Here is a 21793-nt window from a genome sequence, read left to right as displayed (position 1 = left end):
TATATATATATATATATATATATATATATATATATATATATATATATATATATATATATATTGTTTACTTTGAAACTTTGAATTCTTTCAAATTTTGTCGCGCCTTTTTTAAAATTTTTGTTTGCATATATGCTTTTTTGATAAGTATGTGTATGTGCTAATGTGCGCTTTATAGTTGTTTTATCAATGTGTTTTTATAATAATGCAAAATGTTTCTTTGTTGTTTTCGTATGTGGTAATATGTGTTATATAATTGTTTTATAAACGTGTCTAAATATGTTTATATTAGGTTAAATATATATATTGTGTTTATAGTTGGTACATATAGTTATGTTATGTTGTATCCATGTTTTCAAAGTGCTGTGACTTAAAACGTGTAGAGCGGGATTTGTTAACCTTGCTAGCCAAACGATGTACTTATAGCAGAGGGTTACCCCGCAGTGTATAGTCTCACACTGTTACTGCTTTAGGTCTAGGTGTTTTTAACCTTTTATTATCAACTATTCTGAAAATACATAAAATGTATTTTAACAACATTTTCCGTAATGTTGTTACTTATGTTGTGTTATATATGAATGCTATGTTACTAAAGTTATGTTATACGCATATTATATTAATTTATGGTGTGTGCAATTGTAGTGTACTGTTGTTGTGATGTTGTTATTTTGTTATTTATTGAGTTAATAGACATTAGGCTTACCTTCACGTTGGTGTTTATTGTTTAAAATGTTGTTATTAAGTCTCTCTGCTTTTAATTATTCACTAAAAGCCAAGACAAATTATTTTGCCATATATGCAATATGTTTTATAAAACTAAAAACTTAAAGTCAAAACAAATTATTTTAATCCAAATTATTTTATAAACTAAAAGCAATGACAAATTGTTTTGTCATATACAGTGGCGAGCAAAATAATAGGTGTGAATAATAAATTTCACTTAAACTGACATTTTACAGCATATTTTATAAAGTGACATCTAGGAATTGATTGCTACACAAACTATGCTTATTTTATTATAACAGAGAGCAGTATATTTTTAATTTCTTACAAATTTATGAGGGGAATACCCTATTTATATATATAACCTACAAATTTGGTGGAGCAAAATAATAGGTGTGTGTTTATATTAACCTGTTTGCTGTAGGATTAAAAACATTTTATTATTTTTATTTGTTGTTGATATAAAGGTAAGGTCAATATTTATGCAACTTATATAAAATAATAACATGTCATATTTGTATTGAATTAGAATTAGATATAAAATTGGGCAAGGAAAACATTGCACAGCGATAGAAAGAAAACTTATTAGAAATTTAAGAAAAGAAGGAAAAACTTACAAGGAAATTTCGGTTACGATGGGATGTTCTCAAAATATAGTTACAAATGCCTTAAAACTAGAAAAATCACGTGAGAATAGAGGAAGACCACGCAAAACGTTTCAGCGTACGGATGATCACATTATAATTATTTCAAAAAAGGACCCATTCAAGCCAGCAACAAAACTTTTAAATGAAATTAATGAAATTATTAGTGTTTGGACATTTAGAAGAAGGCTTTTAGAAAGTACGTTGCCAGCTTGAACTCCGAGGAAAGTACCATTACTTGGTAGAAAGAACATTATGAAAAGAAAAATTTTTGCAAAAAATCATATTGCTTGGCGGGGACCAGATATGACCAAAAAATGGCGTAAAATTTTGTGGAGTGATGAAACTAAGATTAATTCGTTTAATTCTGATAGAAAACAGTATGTAAGAAGACCATCAAAGCAAGAACTTTCACCTCGCTTCACTGCAAAAACAGTGAAACATGGCGGAGGAAATATAACGGTGTGGGGTTGCTTTTCCTGGGGCCACTTTTTTGGATCAAAGATATTATGACCCAATATACATACGTAGACATACTAAATAATGTCATGTTGCCATTTGCCCAAGAAAATATGCCGATAATTTGGGATTTCCAACAGAACTGCGACCCAAAGCATACATCCAAAGCTGCGAAAGAGTGGTTTACGACCAATAATGTGAAAGTTTTAGAATGGCCACCTCAGTCACCGGATCTAAATCCTATTGAAAATATATGGAGGCAGTTAAAACTTAAAATTTCTGGACAAAATCCAAAAAATAGAAATGAACTGTGGATGATGCTCCAGGAGGCTTGGTACAGCATTCCCGTAGAAGTTTGCAGAAAACTAGTAGATTCAATGCCGTCAAGATGCACGGAAGTGTTAAAAAATAAAGGGTATGCAACAATTATTAATAATTTGCAAACCTATTGACTTATTAACCCATCTTCATTTTTTGTTTTACACCTATTATTTTGCTCAGTGTGGAATTTATTTTTTTTTAATTAAAATATTATATATATATGTAATAACTTAATTTTTACTAATTTCTGTTTATTTATGTAATATAATAAAAGTTGTAACAAAAATTCAAATTTTTATTTTGTTTGTTTCAAAGATATTCTCGTATTTGTTAATTTTTTGGTTCGCACCTATTATTTTGCTTGCCACTTTATATATATATATATATAAATATATATATATATATATATATATATATATATATATATATATATATATATATATATATATATATATATATATATAAATATATATATATATATATATATATATATATATATATATATATATTATATATATATATATATATATATATATATATATATATATATATATATATATATATATATATATATATATATATATATATATATATAGATGACAGTTTGTTATATATAAAAATTATTTGTGTGTGCTATTTAGAGTCGAAAAAAATATAAATATAAATAATCAAAATCTTCGAGGTTCTTTTAAGATTTTTTGTTACTACTTAATTGTCACAGAAATAAAAGAGATAGGCTTAGACAAAATAAAATTAAGATTCGACATAATGCTAGAAATGCTGCTTGGCAAGCAGCAAATAACTCGAACCCAAATGAGGAGAGCTTGGTAAGGCGAGTTAAAAGTAATCGTTGCAGAAATGAAAGAGGTAGGCTTAAGCAAGATGTAATTAATAATCGACAAAATGCTAGAATTGCTGCAAGATACGAAAGAATGCATTGTATAGTAAGAAGTAATACTGTTTCAGATTATAATGTTTTAGGAGAAATGAATTATATTTTTCAAAGAAATATGCATATGGAAATGCCAATCTGAATTTTTCAAAATATATTAGAAATTATAACGCCCGTCTTTTTTTTGCTTTATTTAAAGCTAATTTAGTTCAACCCATGAATCAGGGGCTTCCATGTTTTAAAATATGTGGTCTTTCATCGGATAGGTAATCTTAGGCCAAATCAAGATGTTCCGCTGACTTTTTGTCAACCATACATCTATGATCCACTTGCAGCAGTAAATTTTAGAATGCAATAAGGTGGTAATAATCTTTGTTAAAATGATTTAATGTTTTAATTGCAAACTATTATTAGTAAAAAGGACCCATTTGCTCTTGCATTTAAAAATATGGCTGAAGTGAAAGATGAAGAAATTTGTCAAGCAGCTACAGAAGGTTGCTCAGTGTCAGTTCTAAAAATGTCTTTACTTGAAGAGCAAGATAGAGGTCACTATAATCTCCCTTCACATAATGAAGTTGCAGTTGTATTTGTTGGTGAAGATGATGCTCCACCTGCTTCCAGGGAAGTTTTTATTTACCCAAGAGGTTGTCCTCCTAAAACTATATCAAGTACATCTGCCAACTTAGATCTTATGGTTTATCCTCTTTTTTATCTAAGGGGTGATGCTGATTGGCATAATCAATTGGTTCACAACCCTGAACATGCTACATTGGATAGAAATCATGTTACATTATCTCAGTATTACAATTATAAACTTTGAGTAAGACAATTTTTTTTTCACTCTTTTATGGTAAAAAACTGTTTCAGCGATACACTGTTGATGCGTATGTTAAAATTGAAGGCCAGAGTCTTGCTTTCATAAGAAATAACCAAAGCAAACTTTGAAGCGAGCAGTTTGATGTCTTACACGAACATGTAAACAACTTCGGATATGATCATGTTTGACCAGGGCATGTTGTAGTTTTGCCATCAACTTATGTAGGAAGTCCTAGAGCTTTAAAAAAAAATAGGAAAAAATGTTACACATGTTCAGGTTATTGAATTTCAAAAGCATGATTTGCCACATGTTCATATTTTACTTCACTTTGCAAATGATTATAAGTTTGAAACAGCACATGATATCAATAATTTAATATCTGTAGATATTCCAGATCCAATTGTTAATCATGATCTTTATGACATTGTTAAAACTTGCTTAATTCACGGTATATGTGGCATACTGAATCCAAATTCTCCCTGCGTAAAAGATGGGGTGTGCATCTAAAATCCTATCCTAAAGAATTTAACGCTAACAGTAGCAGCTCATAACGGTTATCCACGCTATAGACGCTGTGATAAAGAGAAGAAATTTAAAATTCTTAGTAAGACAGATTTTTATCATTTTATATCAAGTCAGTTTAATCAAGAGTTATTTTCTTTAGTTAATCAAGAGAGAGCTAAATTTGGTATTAGTTATATTAGTTAGGTGAATTTATTTTTGAATAATTAAGTAAATATTTTAACGTCTATATATTTAAGTGCTTTTATTGTTTAGACACAGAGTTGAAAGAGTGAAATAAGTCAGTATTTTTGCTATTAGATATTTGTTAATAGGAATTTGTTTATTTTTACTGTATTGGAATTTTAAAACTTCAAGTACTTTAGCTTTATTTTATTTTTTCTTCAAGGAGAGTTGTAACAAAAACTAAGTATAAATTTATATGATTAGTATAGTTAAATAGAGGAAACATTTATATCTGCACTTCACAAGTCAAAGGTCGGTTGTTACATTTTAAAAATAGTTCAGGAGAGAGGAAATAGTGAAATAATCTTTTTTGGCTTATTCTTGATTGTTAAATTTATCTAATTATTTTTGTGTTTTATTTAATTTGTCTTAAGGCACATGAAATATAATTTTGACCAAAAAATAAATAAAAACTAAAATAAAAAAGTGGAAAGTCATTTTTGGACAATGGATGTTTTTCCTTTTAACATTGTGGGGACACCAGACGCTTTATATTGACTTGGTTTCACATAGTTGTAGAACAGCAGTCTTTATACCTCTGTGTAGATACTGAAAAAACTAAAAAGGTTTCATACATAACTCATTTTCACAAAAAACTGGACAACTGACCTTTGTCTTCTGAGGTACAGATATTAGGATTTGAATTAATTTTGGTTTATAGTTTTGGTTTAGCTCATAGCTTATTTTTAGTTATTTTTAGCTGAGTTATTTTTTTTCTTACTTTAGACAACTTAATGGAAAAAGTGAGGGGAATAGGTAAAAAAATTGCAAATATCTATAGTTTTTATTACATTCTTCTATTTGTAACTTTAGAGTTGTTAACGTTTGAGAGCTTTTGTGATTTCAGATTTGTTAACATTTGAGCACTACAGAAATTATCGCTGCCAACACCCAGGGCTTTCTCGGAGAGGTCCTTCAAGTGGTGTAGTAATAGCGGTATGGATGAACCCTCCTTCAAATGGAGGGCTCATCCATACCATGGGTGATGGGAGACAACGAAAAAAACAGCATCCAAAAGGTTGTAAATACCTTCTATCAGTTTAAATATTTATAACTTTTTTGTTATTGCTTTTTTTCGATCAGTTTTTTTATTTTCTATTTGTTTTAATTTTGTAATTTTTTTTTTAATAATTTATGATGTTGTACATATGATTTGTTTTAGTCTTTTTTAATTATTATTGTGTTTGTTTTTTCACCAATTAAACTTAAATATAGTTAAACTGATTCATTATCCAATTATAATATAATGATGCTACATTCTATTGTTAAAAATAATGAATTGGTAGTTTAATTTATTGAACCTGTCATTTCGAAAAGAACACAAGTCCATTTACTAAAACTTTTCAAAATCAACAAAAATATGATTTTTATTAAAATAATGTCTAGGTTGTTAAAGAAATTAAACATAGAAGTAGATAAATAAAGAACGTATTTAACTTATGTGTTTTTTATTTTTTATAAAAAAAACGTAAATCATACAGAAATTTTTTATTCAAACTTTTAAACTAGCTGTTAAAAGTTTTCGACTTATGTCCTTTTCGAAATGACAGGTTCTATTGAACTCAGTGCTTTTAAAATTTACTATAAGCTAAGACAATATATTTAGCTATATAAATGCAAATTATATATATCTCAATTTGATTTTTTTTCTTTAATGGGTATAGTTTGGCACCTTGAAGCCTTTGTTATTTTTTTTTTAATTAAAATATTTAAATTTATTGTGATGTCTTTTAAGTTAAACTAAAGTTTACTAAAAGCCAACATTAAATAACACCATTAAACAACACCGACAAGCTGCATCATGACAACAAATAAAGTATGACAACTGGTTACCGAAAGCAGGTAAACAATTTTTCAGTTTTTTTTTTTTTTCCTTTTATGTCTACTTATCTTTTACAATTTTAATTTTAGGTTGGTCATATGACGCGCTATTGTCATATAAAAGATCAAAGTTTACATATTTTTTTAAATTTGTTATAGACATGTTTGATTGTAAATTAAATTTTTTTTGTTTGAAACGTATTTTTACTCAATTGCTTAGTCATTTATAATACTTTATTTATTTGCGTGCATTTAACGTTTTAAAGACAATTTTCTTTTACAAAGAAAAATGAATAAAAATGAAAAATGGGGATACCAAAAAATTAATAACTTCTGTATAATATAAGTTCACTTCATATTAATCTTAATAATTAATTAAAGTTCATGTTATAAAAAATATAACAAGAATTTAGCTTCAGTATTTTGTTTATTTAAAGTATGATGAAGTGTTATTATTTTGTGTCAGTAACTAAAAACGTATTGTGTTGAACTTAGGAATGTCGAGGAAAATGGCTCTGCTTTACACTGATATGACCAGTCGTAAATTTCTCAAATAATGTTAAATTATTTTATCTCCTCATACTTTTTATGTTAATTTTACAGATGGTTTAAATTTTTAATTGTGAAGGCGTTTTTCTAAAAGGGTATTAGTTAATGTTTTGCAACTTTAAACTGTGGAAAACTATAAATTAAATATGTAACAAACCGACTATAACCGTATTACCGTTTGATTTCCGCTAGTTATTATTATCACTAAAATTGATAATTCTTACACACCAAGATGTCACTTTTCAGCAATAATAAAAATTGGAATATAGATTTTTATTTTCAAAGTGTAAATATTATAAAGCGTGTACGCGAAATAAAAGTGAAAGAGTAAAGGCATAAGTTTTTTCAGTGGTTGTGTTTTGTTGACTACATGTATTTGTAACATTGTTGTTGTAAATGATTGTTGTAAATGATTTAAAAAAAATACTTTTTACTTTTCTATTTAACATAAAATAAATTTTAAAAACTACAAAAGCAGAAGACAATAAAAATTATCTTTTGCACAAATTTAATGAAAAACCTGATTTTAGCAAAAATTTGCAAATATATTTCTAGATCGTTTTTGATGCTGTTTAGATATTTTCTAAGCAAAATCAATCAAATGCAAATATGGTATTTGAGAAAAGGAGATTTTTAAAGATAAAAGACTAGTTAGAAAATTGGTTTACAGTTTTTCACAGAATAAACAAAGCCTTTCATAAATGAAACGCACAAATTATGAGGATTTTTTTATTGTTTTGTGGTAAAGTTTGATATAAATATGATTTTCAAGCTTTGAAATCGCAAAAAGTGTCTAACTGTTCTGAAATTCAGAAAAAAAAAAGCAAGAACCCACTCCTGAAACATGAATGACAACTATATATCTAAAATTTCTGATTTATTGAAAATGAAGAAATTTATATGAAGTGTGATCATCAGCAAATTCCTGCACGGGAAAAAAAAAACGGCTAATATTACTCGAAAACTGTCTAACTTCCTATTAATCCTGTTCATTTTTGACTTATAGAGCTAAACTTTTAGGTTCCGATTACTCTAATGGTTACCGAGTATTTCTAGTAAGTACTTAATCAGGATTAAAGAAAATTTTTAGTTAGTACTTGGTAAGTTACCAAAAACGATGCAAATATAAAAATTCTTGTTTTATTATACGCCATCTCTTTTTTATCACTCGAAAACATGACCGTTAAATCTAAAACAGCATTTTTGGATACGACATTTTTACTAATTAAAATTTGTAATTTGATAGTGGAAAGCTTTTTTTACTTGGTGGCTGATGCATGTTTAACAAATTAAATGATCTTGTAAGTATGTATGTATGTATGTATGTATGTATGTATGTATGTATGTATGTATGTATGTATGTATGTATGTATGTATGTATGTATGTATGTATGTATGTATGTATGTATGTATGTATGTATGTATGTATGTATGTATGTATGTATGTATGTATGTATGTATGTATGTATGTATGTATGTATGTATGTATGTATGTATGTATTTATGTATGTATGTATGTATGTATGTATGTATGTATGTATGTATGTATGTATGTATGTATGTATGTATGTATGTATGTATGTATGTTTTTATGGATGTATGAATGTATGTTTTTCCTCAGAAATAAAATAGTTTCAATAAAATCCGGCATCATCGATGCTTTCAAACTCTGAGTGCAGAAAACCGGAGACTTGTGTCGGTGGCTATGCCTTCGCGGTCAGAGAAGCTTATGGTAAAATGAACGTGAGTTATTTTAATTATATTTAATTGATGTGCTATAAAATCCGTTTTGTAGATCTTAAATTGTAATTGACTTTTTAACTTAAACATATTCTTCTAAAAGCACAGAAATATTTAATTTTTATTTATTAAAAAATCATTAATTATTATTATTATTTTTTTTAATATTAAACTTCAGAACACAAAACCAATATCTAATGAGATCAAAAAATAAAAAGAATAACAACACATATTAAACAATAAATATATAAATTTAAAAAAATTCCAAGTGCATTTAATTTAAGCTTTTTCTAAAATTAACTTACTTTCGTTTAATTCATTGGTCAAAAAGGGTATTTTGCAAGTTCAGAAATAGTTTTGTAACAAATCTTTTTTTGGTAATAACTGTTTAAGTTCAGTCTTAAAGTCATTTAACATTGCAAAAGTTTTAAGCTCTGTTGTGAGTATTTTATTCTATGCCTTTGCTCCTCTAATTGAAATTTAAAACTCGGTTACCGTAAAATAACTTTTGAGTTGCATATTGTTGTTATTTGAATATATAGTTAGGTATTTTTTCTGATTAGTTTTGAATAAGGGATCAAAAGTTTTTTGAATAATACTTTTATTAAGTTTGAGCATAAAAATTAGAAGATAATAAATATTTAATTGGAAGATATTTAGAATATTTAACTTAGTAAATAAAAGTAAGCAGGGTGTATAGCGGCTTTCATTGGATATACTTCTGATTGCATGTTTTTGCATATTAAAGAGTTTTTTTAATTTATTTTTATTGGTACTAGACCATGCAATGTTAGCGTAATTAAGATAGGAATGAGTAGAGGAGAAATATAAGACTTTTAAACAACTTGATTTTAAATAAATATTTTGCACTATAAAGTATGCTAATGCTCCTTGATATGATCCTTTTGATCCCATGATCCTTTTACCTTCGATAATTTTTACCTTCTAATAATACGCGTTTGCTTCAGCTTCTTGACGTTGCAGATTATGGACCATAAAATCAGCATGGACAAAAGTAAATACTGAATGGAAAATTGGTAAAGGAAGAATTTAAACATCCCTACTAAAAAATGTTTTCCCAAGATTGCTCTTTAATCTCTTTACTTATATAAATCACTTACAAGAGTTTTCTGTAAATGAGTTTAAAAAATCTGGTATCTATAAACTAAACAGAAACAAAATTTTGACAAAATTTTAAGAACAGAATTATATAAATCTTCTCATAACTTAGTGTCCTCATTGGTTCTTGACAAACACCAGAAAAGCATGGGGCGGTAATGCGTGGACTAAAGGTAAAGGTTTCACCATGAAAGTGTTTCAGTGGAAGATGTTGCAACAGATTTTTTGCTTCTAAAATCCAATCAAAACACAAGCTAATTAAAATTAAAAATACTCAACTTAATAAATACTTAAATATAGAAAGAAAAAAAGAAACTCTAAATTAAACATACATAATGTTGAAGAAATGATTTAGTATGACATGCCTTCAAGATGTATATTGATCTACAAGAAGCTTCAGTTAAAAAATCTGTTGGTGTACAGAAACGTTAAAAAAAGATTTCTTTACTAAGAAAAGTGATTTATATGATGATGATTTCGACCTCGAAGATTCACTTTTTCATCAAAAACAAACACACAGGTAAAAAATGTTTGACAACTACTTTTGAATTGGATTCTATTTCCTCTAAAAAAACATGTGAGACTGGAGTGGTTGCAACCTTTGAATATTTATAAGAAGAGGAATCTTATATTGTTGTAAAGTTTAAAGGAAAAAAGTCACTTTATAATTTAGTAGGCCTAGTTGTAAATATAAAAAAAAAAAGAAACTGGAATAATAAATACTTCAGAAGAAATTTTGATGTATCAAACCCAAGAATCATCTTATTCAAAGAACCATAAATTATTGATTACTTTGTTATAGAAAGCAAATCAATCATAAAAGAGTTGTCACAAATATGAAAAAAAAAAACAAATCTTTTTTTGAAAGAAACTATTGGTGACTTACATAAGCTTTAATGTTATGTTAGTGTGTTTCATATATTTATATATATTTTTTTTATACTATTATGATAGTTCAAGTTAATTATATTTGTCAAGTATTTTAAATTGTTTGTTATATATATATATATATATATATATATATATATATATATATATATATATATATATATATATATATATATATATATATATATATATATATATATATATATATATATATATATATATATATATATATATATATATATATAAAATACTTATTAAAATATTTAACTGAATTTAAATAAACTTCAACGATGACGATAATAAAAACCGGTTTGCGTAGTTAAAAATTGATTTTTCAATGGTGGGGTGATCTGTTTTCAAAAGATATGAAATAATAGTTTATTTTGTGCTTTTTAGGTAAAAATTCATCAAGCTACAGTACAGGAGCATGGGGTTGAAAAAAAGTCATAGCCCTAATATACATACATACATACATACTTACACACATTATATATATATATATATATATATATATATATATATATATATATATATATATATATATATATATATATATATATATATATATATCTATATCTATATTTATATATATATATATATATATATATATATATATATATATATATATATATATCTATATCTATATTTATATATATATATATATATATATATATATATATATATATATATATATATATATATATAATTTTTACCTAAAAAGCACGAAATAAACTATTATTTCATATCTTTTGAAAAAAGATCACCCCACCATTAAAAAATTTTTAACTTCGCAAACCGGTTTTTATTGTCGTCATCGTTGAAATTTATTTAAATTCAGTTAAGTATTATAATAAGTATATTTTTTTTTCAATAAAAAATTTTTAAGAAAAGTTTTTAAGATGCGCATATATTGACTAAAAAATGTAAACTCATTTAAATATATTAATGAATTTAAATAAATTTCAATGATGACAACTTCCAAACAAGCAAAAATGGATACCATACCAGAGGAACGGGAAACTTCAAGGTACCTTAAAAAAAACTAATCCTCGCGCTTTTCCATTTCGTACCGTGGTCCTTGTCTATATGGCAAATTAATATCCAAAAATATTCAACTGGAAAAATTGAATAGCTTAAATATTCGAGTAGTTAAGTTATTCGATTAATCAACGAGTGACTCGTATGGCGGTTCATAAAATTTGTTTCTAAATTAAGAGTTACCTGCATGGCGGTTCATAAACAGTTTTAAATATTTCAAAACATCTATATTGGCGGTTTTTTTAAATTTATCTTGGAAATGTGAATAATTTCTTATGCTAATGCTTAAAACCGTTTGTTAATTGCGTTTATAGATCATTCGAAGATCATTTTTAAAAAATGACTAAAAATAAATTAAACTATACTGATATAAAAGAGATCCTTGATATTTTTTTCAATGATTGTGGTGGTGATTTTGACTAGTAGTAGATGGTGATTTTGACTAGTAGTTATACTCTTTTATTTGAACATGATTCAAGCTCGTTATTTTACTCATATAGTCATATAGCTAAGTGCAACCGTGGCGCAGTGGTTAGAGCGCTTGCTTTACAAGCAGGAGGTCCAGGTTCGAAACGAGCTTTGAACATATTTTCGCGTCACGGTAAGGAAGGACGCGTGAACTTCCTGGTTAAATGCAATTACGCGGTGCTCTGTGACAAGACCGTTAGGACTTCTTGGGGTATCTAGTAAAAAAAGCTGTTTTTAACTCAGTCGGTGAAGAGTATAAATATTTAGTCGGATTAATTGTAAAAAGCCTGCAGAAGACTTTTGCAAGTTGAATAGTTTCTTCTGGGGATAATTTTTTATTGGAAATAATTCAAGGTGCGATTTGTTCTCATCCTTTGTGGCTCTTGCTCACTCTGCTCTTTGAAGAAAAAGATTTTGCTAAAGAGCAGAAAATTTTCTTTAGCAAAAACTTTTTCCTGAAAGAGATGTCATTGAAAAAAAACTTACTGGTTCTTTTTCAATGTAGGTTTGCTCTTCATGAGGAATATTTATCTCTCACGCGACCAATTAGGCAGATAAGGCAACAACACATAGTGTCTTTTGTTTTAACTCTCACTTTTATTAAACTGAAATTAAAGAAAGAGAGTATAACTACTTTTTCCTGGCGAAAATGTTAACGACGAGTCTTTGTACGTAGAGTCCTTGTGGTACCCGAGAAACACTGATACTGATCTTTTTCTCCTACAGATAGCATACTCGATCTGCTTTAAAAGTAGTACGCTGTCTTAAGTTTTTTTTGAGATAGAGCAAGTACACAAACTTTAAATTATATTCACGAACCTTCGCTTGGTTTCGCAGTGTGGCAGTAAAGTTAATTGAACTATACTAAATCAAACTATCCCTCTGACAAAATCTAACTTAAAGTACATTACAAAAATTTAAAGTCAAAAAAATAATTACTTAAATTACAAGGAAATATTTTATACATAGTTCAATCTTTTGAAGGAAGTATTTACTTAAGATAATACACTTGCCATTCTTATTCATGTTCAGACTGTTCAAATGAGTTTTATTTGTCAGTCAGTTCAGATAAGTTTTATTTGATGACACAATCCAACAAAAGATTTTTACTGCTTTTCAGAAAAAGTATTCTTACTTTCATAAGATTTTAATCTGACTGGCCCTCCCAAACTTTTATTTGTTAATTAGTTTAGTTATCTTATTTAGTTATCTTTAGTATACGTTTTTATGTAGGTATCATTATTAGGTATTGTAAGGTATTATTAAAACTTTTCAACCATTTTCTACATATTTATTCAATATGAAAGTAGTTTATACCTTAGAAAATGCTAATATTTTAATTCAATGCATGAGCCAATTAAACCACGCTTTAGTCTATAAAATGAAAATGGTAGTTGTAGAAATAAAACATTTTAACAAACTTATTGATATTACATTGAAGAACACTCATGTAACAATTACATATATGTAATATAATTTTTATATTATATGTATATATATATATATATATATATATATATATATATATATATATATATATATATATATATATATATATATATATAAACATACATGCCCATATAGCATATAGGCCCTGCAAATTGATTTGGTTCAATATGGTTCGCAAATCAAAATCATATATATAGCAAGTTTGAGGCTATAACACTGTCCGGAAATGATTACCATAGTTTTAGCCTGAATACTAGCATCAATATGCTCATCTTGGTCATTACGCCATGCTTTTAAAGTGCTAAAGCCACTTGAGTATTCGATAACAACGCTTTTAAGAAATGTTTTACCACATGCTCCGTGAGTAACTTTTTTTTTAGCGTAAGGCAACGTGTTGATGCTTTAAAGTACATCTTGGTAGATCTACGATACAACTGCACTTTATATGACAAGATGTATTTATGTCTAATGTAATATCAAATAGTAATTTGTTTCTTAATAAAATACAAAAGAATAGTATTTTATTTATACAAACGATGCTTGTATTTATACGAATGAATATTGTATTCATATAAATGATGCTTGTAATTGCCAAACTTGAAGTGTCATTATTTAAAGTGAAAAATTCAATAAAAACAATAAAAACATACAATGTAAAGATATAGAACAACAATATTTTTATTTAATTTAACAATTCTTATCTGGAAAACATATTTTAACATCAGCTTCGGATATATTTTGCACTGCTGGATCTATATTGCAAGTCTGTAAATTCTGTCGATTGCATTTCCATGACATAATCATTTTTGCGAAGGCATTTGCTAAAGTCAATAAAGGTGTACAGATTTTCTATCTTGATTTCTCAATTGAGTCATGCAAGCTTCTGGCACTGATGAAGGTGGACCTTGTTGTAATAACCTCAACGCCTCAAAGTTCATTTACAGTAATAAAGAGAGTTGTGAAAAGTGCCCATTTCAAGTTTACGCAAATGCAGTTATTACACCGAATCACAAACTGCTTAGCATTTTGGTAAAGCTTACAGCCAAAACATTTCAGAAATGATATTGCTACATCTTTTACGTGGCGACAAGCTCTGGTTTTATGCTAAACAACTCCGACCACAGGCTTTGATTGAGATCTTGGTTCAGGTTAGGCAAATTTTAAATTGAACGCTACCTATATAGTTGACAATAAAAATATTGAAATTATTAAGTTCTTCAGTATTGTAAATTAGCAACTTTGTCATAGGCTACGCACAGTAACTAAACTGTAGAGTATATCCAGTTTGTATATACTATAACTTTGGATTTGCTTTCTAAACTTCAACTGGCAGTAAATCTCATGTAAGCTAGAGGTAGAGTTATGCAAAAGTTTTAATACTTTATTTTTCATGAGGATAAAGCAACATACCACCATAAACACTACATAGTTATTGAAATCACAGTATAAACACAATAAAAAACAATAAACTAATAAAATAACGATAGAAGCAGTTCTTGTTTTCTGTAGTCCTTTTTTTTAAAAAAAGCATAATTTTTTTATTAAATTATCTAAATTCATAAAAATTAATGTTAAATCCACTTTTTAAATAGAAAAAATAAATTTCAAGTACCGACTTTCGTTGCTTGTTGCTTTTGGCTTTGCAAAAATGGAGTTTTACTATTTATAATCTCATATATAAAAATCCAGTAAAATATCTAGTTCATTTACAAAGTTTAATTTAATTTCACGTGTTGTTTGGCCGTTAATAGTTCTTACCAAACCTTGAAATTAATTTGTCACTACCTTTCAGACTAGCTGCACCTCTGAAACTTTCAGCGATTGTATAGTCCTGGTGAGCATCTATGTTAAATTTGTTTCAATTTAGAATTTAACTTTTCATAACCACAACAGTCGCTCATTTTAATTTATGTAATATAGCGAGTTTAGTAGGGTGGTTCAAAAAAGAGCTTTTAGTTTTATTTTAATTTCTTATTTAATTATTTTTAAATTCTATGTTTTTTAATTTATATGTATAAGTTGGATGAACTTAAGTTTTATTAAATCATATACTTTAATTAATTATTTAGTGATTATTTAATTGCACGGTCAATTGTGAAGAGAAGTCTTGATGTTAATTCGTCATTTTAATGATGTAATATCAAGTTCATTTTTTTTTCAATAAGTTTTTGTTACTTTTTTTACTTTAAATTTTTAAATACTTTGAGTTAAAATGTTAACAAAAGTGTAAATCACAATATTTAAATAACCAGGTTCCAGTCACATATTCAAAATCAGGCTTTTAGCTTGCTTTTTGTTTTTGATTGAGAATTTAACTTTATGTAACGACATGGAGCAAACTCCAAACGTTTATATATTCACGTTTATGTAAAGCATTTCAAAAGTATTCCGATAATCGAAGTCTGTTAATAATAAACCCCTAAAATGTTTTCCTTTTTTTTATACCATTAGCGTGAGAGCGACCACTTTATAGCATTTATATATACATTTTTTTTTAACATTTTAAACTAAGTTTAAGTTCACTAACAAGTCTCTAATGTCATGCAATAATCTCTTAGAGTTTCAAAATTATGACCATACAAGTTTTGAGCAACCTCCACAATTATTTACGGAATTTAAAATATTATTTTTAATCAAGTCATAAATTCGTCTGACAATCAAACTCTGTGTCTTAATTAAAATATCGGAGCGAAAGTTAATTTAATTCTTTTTTCGTAAACTTCCTCGTTATAATTTGTCGAAGATTAACGAAATAAATTCGGTTTTTATTAGTGACTTTAGTTTACAAGGCTATTAATATTTTTTAAACAATATCATCAAATTTTTTTTTTTCAAATTTACTTTGGTCATCGATTATTGTTTTTTCTATTGCATTCTTTAATGCAGTGACTGATTTTCATTTTTAATAATTTTTTTTTTTTAATTTGAAGTTACAAATAATTACTTTTCTTTTGTAAAATATACAAATAAACAAGAAGAAGACAAAAATAGTCTTTTGGCCAAGTATGACTAAATATCAGTGCATAATAAAGTCATTAAAAACTTATCTATAAAAACTTATGATCATGTGTTTTTCTGAAATTTGAGTTTATTAAATTTATTTTAATTGACAATTATAGTTTTTTTTTTCTGAACACACCTAAAAAATAAATATATAAGTAGTTGAAATACCAAATTCGCCTGTTTTAGTATGTTATTTGAGAAAATGATATCTTTTTCAAAAATAATATACTAAAACAGAAGAAATATCGCATAAATATCGGATATTTTAAATAATTTTACTTTTTTAACATCTTAATAAAATGGTTTAAAAAATATTATTCATGAAAATATAAAGTAAACAAAATACTAGATTTAACTTTAAATTAATTTAAATACAAATATTGTGTGGTAAAAAATAAATGTAAAATGGTTTCATAATTTAAAAATGCGGCGATTCCTTTTTTTACCAAATCGATTAGAATTACTTAATTAACAGCATCTTTAACTAATAGTATTATTATAAAGTTACTTACAAATGAGGACTTATAATGAGTTGTTAAAAGCCCCATTAAACTCATTTAAAGACATTATGGTAACTAATAATATAATGATGTCTACTTGCGCAAATTTTGAGATTTAAGACTATTATAATTTTGAAAAATCAATGATTTTGGTTAGTAAAAATTCTTTTGGTAAATAAAACATACTTAAGTGCCAAACTTAAGTATGTTCTTATTTATATCATATTAGAATGTTTAAATATTGAAACAACCACCTTATGCGGTATGGGTGTAAACTTTACATAATCATAACTTTTGAATTTTAAAACTTGTCAATTTCAATTTAGAGTAAGAATATAAATAATAAAAGTAACTAGTTTGTTGCCCTCAAATTTTGGATTGTAAATGTTTTAGGGTATTTTTTTTCCAAGCTCCCATCACCAGAAGTTTTATTTCTTAATCTGCGTTTAAATGATTGCTTAGCTACTCTTTGGGTTTATGTGTATTACACAGTTGCGTAGCAAAATAAGTTTAGGCCATTAGGCATACTGGTCTAGGTGCCCATTTTTTGTTTCTCTGGAAAAAATTTTTTTTCTAAAAAACAACAAAAAAAACTATTTAAATGCATCTTGAGGCTCCTTAACCTTGCGGCCCTAGGCCTAATTGCTTGAGGGACAGTAAATGTTGTTCACACTGGCCTTGCTGTAGTAAGGCCACTGACACTACACTGGACTTGGTGTAGTAAGGCCACTGATACTACACGCGGATATTTGAATAAGTAGTTCTAAATCTTTCATGTCCATAAAACACCGTAGTTCTTAAAACCAGTGCCGGATTAAGACATGTAGGGTATAGAAATACTTTTGAGCAGACGGCAAAAAAACCTTAAAAAAAACAAACATCCACTTAGAAGTTTCAGACCTCCTAAACCTGCAGGACATGGGGCTGTAGCCCCCATAATCCAGGACTGCTTTAAAAGTTCCCTCCTCAGTTTTTCAATATTAAAAATTTTAAATAAAAATCCAGTAAAAAAAACTAACAATAATGCCAATAATGCCTTTCAAATAGTCTACCCTTTCTGAGTTTCCCAATGGTATATGCACCTTCTCACTGCCATATTTCAACTTTGTCTGAATTTTAGACTTTACTTTTTTGCATTACCGTTGCACAAGATTCTGTCAAAGTTATTATAGATTAGTAGTAAATTTACTAACTTTATATAACTTACTTTTAATTTAATTTACAAATTACATAAAATGTAAGCTTATGTAATTGATGGTATCCATAAACACTGCATATTGAAAAACTATTATAAAACTATAACAAATCTTTAATAAAAATAAATTATATAAAATGTTATTTTATGTAATTTATTTTTAATAAAGATTTGTTATTACTTTTAAAATAAGAAATTCTAACTTAAAAAATGTTTTTTTTTATAAATTTAATTTACGTTTGGCAGCATATTACTTTTATGTAATTTACTTTCATATGCAATTTTTTTTTTAATATAATTTTTTTAAATTAGTTACTTATATAGGTAAATGCATTTTACAGTTTAAGGAACGTTTATATTGTGTAATGCAGTTTCAAAAGAAATTAACTTTTAAATGTTAAAGTAAACACATTTTTCATGTGATTTACTTTTACATGTAAAAGTAAATTACTTCTTGGTGAAATCTTCTTTTACATAACTTACTTTTGAATGTAAAAAAATCTTACTTTATAAAGTAAAAGTCGTTTTAAAAAAATTAATCACTAATACGGAAATGTAAATTTACATTAAACGTTCAAAATTATTTATGCAATTTACTTTTCGATAAAAATAAACATACTCGTGTAAGTAAAAAAAAAAAGTAATTACCAGAGTCATCCCCAGTACCAAATACAAAAAGGACTATTTGTAGCACTTACAATTTTTAATGTCTGTAAAATGCTTTCCAACTAATCGTTCCAAACATTTAAAAGTTAATGGCGCAATTTCTACTTGAAAATGATACAGTCCTTTCATCCCGTTTTCAAGTATTGCATTTAGTAAGTTATCATTGTCATCAATATAATTTGACTGTTCAAAAATTGATTTTAATGAAGTGCTAGGATTTATTTCGTTTTCACCCATACCTATAAAAAATTTAAAATTATACAGGTAAGTATAATTTAAAAATATAAAAGCATCTCAGTAAACACACATGCGTCTGTTTGACGTCAAAACAACGTTTCGACAAAACGTTCAGATTTGGTCGATTAGAATAAAATCCAGATTAACGTTTAGAAAAACGTCCATAAAACGTCTATATTCAAACGCATTTCAGATGTCTATTATAGGATTATTACACGTTTATAAAGCGTGAAGATTTTGTGTAATTTACATTAAAATCTAGTCTAATTAACGTATATAAAGCGTTTAGATTTAGTCTGAGTAAACGTATAGTAAACTTTTAGATCTTCTATAATAGTTTCTTTGGTTTAGTTAACGTAACTTCAATTTATTTAAGTTTTAAAACTAATATAAATCAAAATTGCGTTATTATTTAAAACTTTATATAACTAATAAGAGCTAAATAGGCCTTGAAATTTATAAATAAGTTATAGTAATAAAAGTAAAGAAATTTATAAATAAGTTTTTTTTAAGCTAAAAACAGCGCACTGCGCATGTGCAGCTTTGTTTAAAAATATGCAGTATTTCCAAGTCTTTCAACGAACTTTTACGACTGTAAAGAAACTTTTTTTTAAATATCCTTATATGTATATATATATATATATATATATATATATATATATAGATATATATATATATATAAATTAGTAAAAAACACTTATCTAACTTTTATCTTCGACTTGAAGTTTCACCATTGCTGGATCATCAGGAAGAGTTACTAAATCTCAAAAAAAATCAATTTATAGAAAAAAATATTTTACAGGAAGTTATAAATTATTATAAAAAATTTTTAATTACTTTTTAATTAAATTTTTAATTATTTTTAATTTAAAATTTCGAGCTAAAATTTGAAAAGAAAATTGCAAAAAAGCGTAGTAGAAATAGAAACATAATTTGGTTCAACCCCCCGTACAGCAAAAATGTTTCAACAAATATAGGTAAAATTTTTCTAAAATTAGTAGACAAACATTTTCCTCCCTCTAATAAATTACATAAGATTTTTAACAGAAATACCATTAAAGTAAGTTATAGTTGTACAAAAAATTTAGAAAGAATTATAAAAGGCCACAACTACTCGTTAATTAATAAAAATGAACATATAAAAGAAAAAAACACTGATTATTGTAATTGTAAACAAAAAATAGATTGCCCTCTAAATGGAAAATGCCTTTCGAAAAATGTAATTTACAAGTGCATTGTTTCCTCACAAAACAACCCTGATAAACAATATATTGGCTTAACCGAGGGGGAATGGAAAAAACGTTATGCCAACCACAAACAATCGTTTAAACACAAAAAATATTCAAAAGAGACTATGCTGTCAAAATATATTTGGGATTTAAAAGAAAAAAATAAAAATTTTAATTTACAATGGTCTATTCTAAAATCTGCCCCTGCCTATAATAACATTTCCAAAAAATGTATGCTATGTTTGCAAGAAAAATTTGAAATAATTACTCATTTAAATCAAGAAAAATTATTAAATAAAAAATCTGAATTAATTTCTAAATGTAGGCACGAAAATAAATACCTCTTAAAAAATTATAAAAACAAATGACCAAATTAAACTATCCCCATTCCAAAGAAAATTATTTCATAATTATTTTCTGTAACTTCCCGTTAACAAAAAAATATAGTAATTAAAATTTTTTTATAATAATTTATAACTTCCTGTAAAATATTTTTTTCTATAAATTGATTTTTTTTGAGATTTAGTAACTCTTCCTGATGATCCAGCAATGGTGAAACTTCAAGTCGAAGATAAAAGTTAGATAAGTGTTTTTTACTAATTTATTATTGCTCTGTTCTTTAAGAACATTGAGCACTCTATTTGTAAAATACACTAACATAATTTACATATATATATATATATATATATATATATATATATATATATATATATATATATATATATATATATATATATATATATATATATACATATATACATATATATATATATATATATATATATATATATATATATATATATATATATATATATATATATATATATATATATATATATATATACATGTATATATATATATACATTTATATACATGTAGGGGACTTGGGGGCTCCTTGATCTCTGGGGCAGCTTGATCTTTTTGCGCTACATCATCTATTTATAATTATATCTGCGTGACGTCATAAGTTGCTACCCGCATAGACTTCCGGCTATTTATTTTCGTTGTTGTTTTGCAAAAAAATTAATTTTACGAATTTTAAGAAATAAAAGTTTGACTTTCGCGATAAAAGGTAAATTTGATGAATATGAGAATTATTTATATATTTTTGTTACTATGTTAAATATTTGTAAAATATCAACTGGAGTCCCTATGTGTTTTATTGACCTATATTTTATGGTATGATTTTGGCGTCGCATGTTATTTATCGGCGAGATACAACCATCATTACATGATGTATACCTATAGGGGTTCCTTGATCTCTCTAACATGGGGCTGGTTGATTTTGTGT

At 26.5% G+C, this 21793-nt stretch overlaps 1 protein-coding gene across 2 annotated transcripts in view; it reads right to left on the bottom strand.

The window, feature by feature from the left end:
- The window catches only part of LOC136085796 (uncharacterized), a 66887-nt gene that overhangs the window by 33913 nt on the left and 11181 nt on the right, over positions 1–21793 (bottom strand). The window contains exon 2 of one of the 2 annotated variants that reach the window (XM_065807265.1): positions 19069–19275. The exons of the other annotated variant lie outside the window; for it this stretch is intronic. Coding sequence (XP_065663337.1) covers positions 19069–19273 — 205 coding nt within the window. The 5' untranslated portion in view covers positions 19274–19275. The remainder of the gene's footprint in view (positions 1–19068; positions 19276–21793) is intronic. 2 annotated transcript variants of the gene reach the window in all.

Source organism: Hydra vulgaris, chromosome 10 (genome assembly GCF_038396675.1).
Source record: "Hydra vulgaris chromosome 10, alternate assembly HydraT2T_AEP".
Classification (NCBI taxonomy): Eukaryota; Metazoa; Cnidaria; class Hydrozoa; order Anthoathecata; family Hydridae; genus Hydra; species Hydra vulgaris.
The sequence above is the reverse complement of the archived record's forward strand: the minus strand, read 5'-3'. Positions and strand labels throughout refer to the sequence as shown.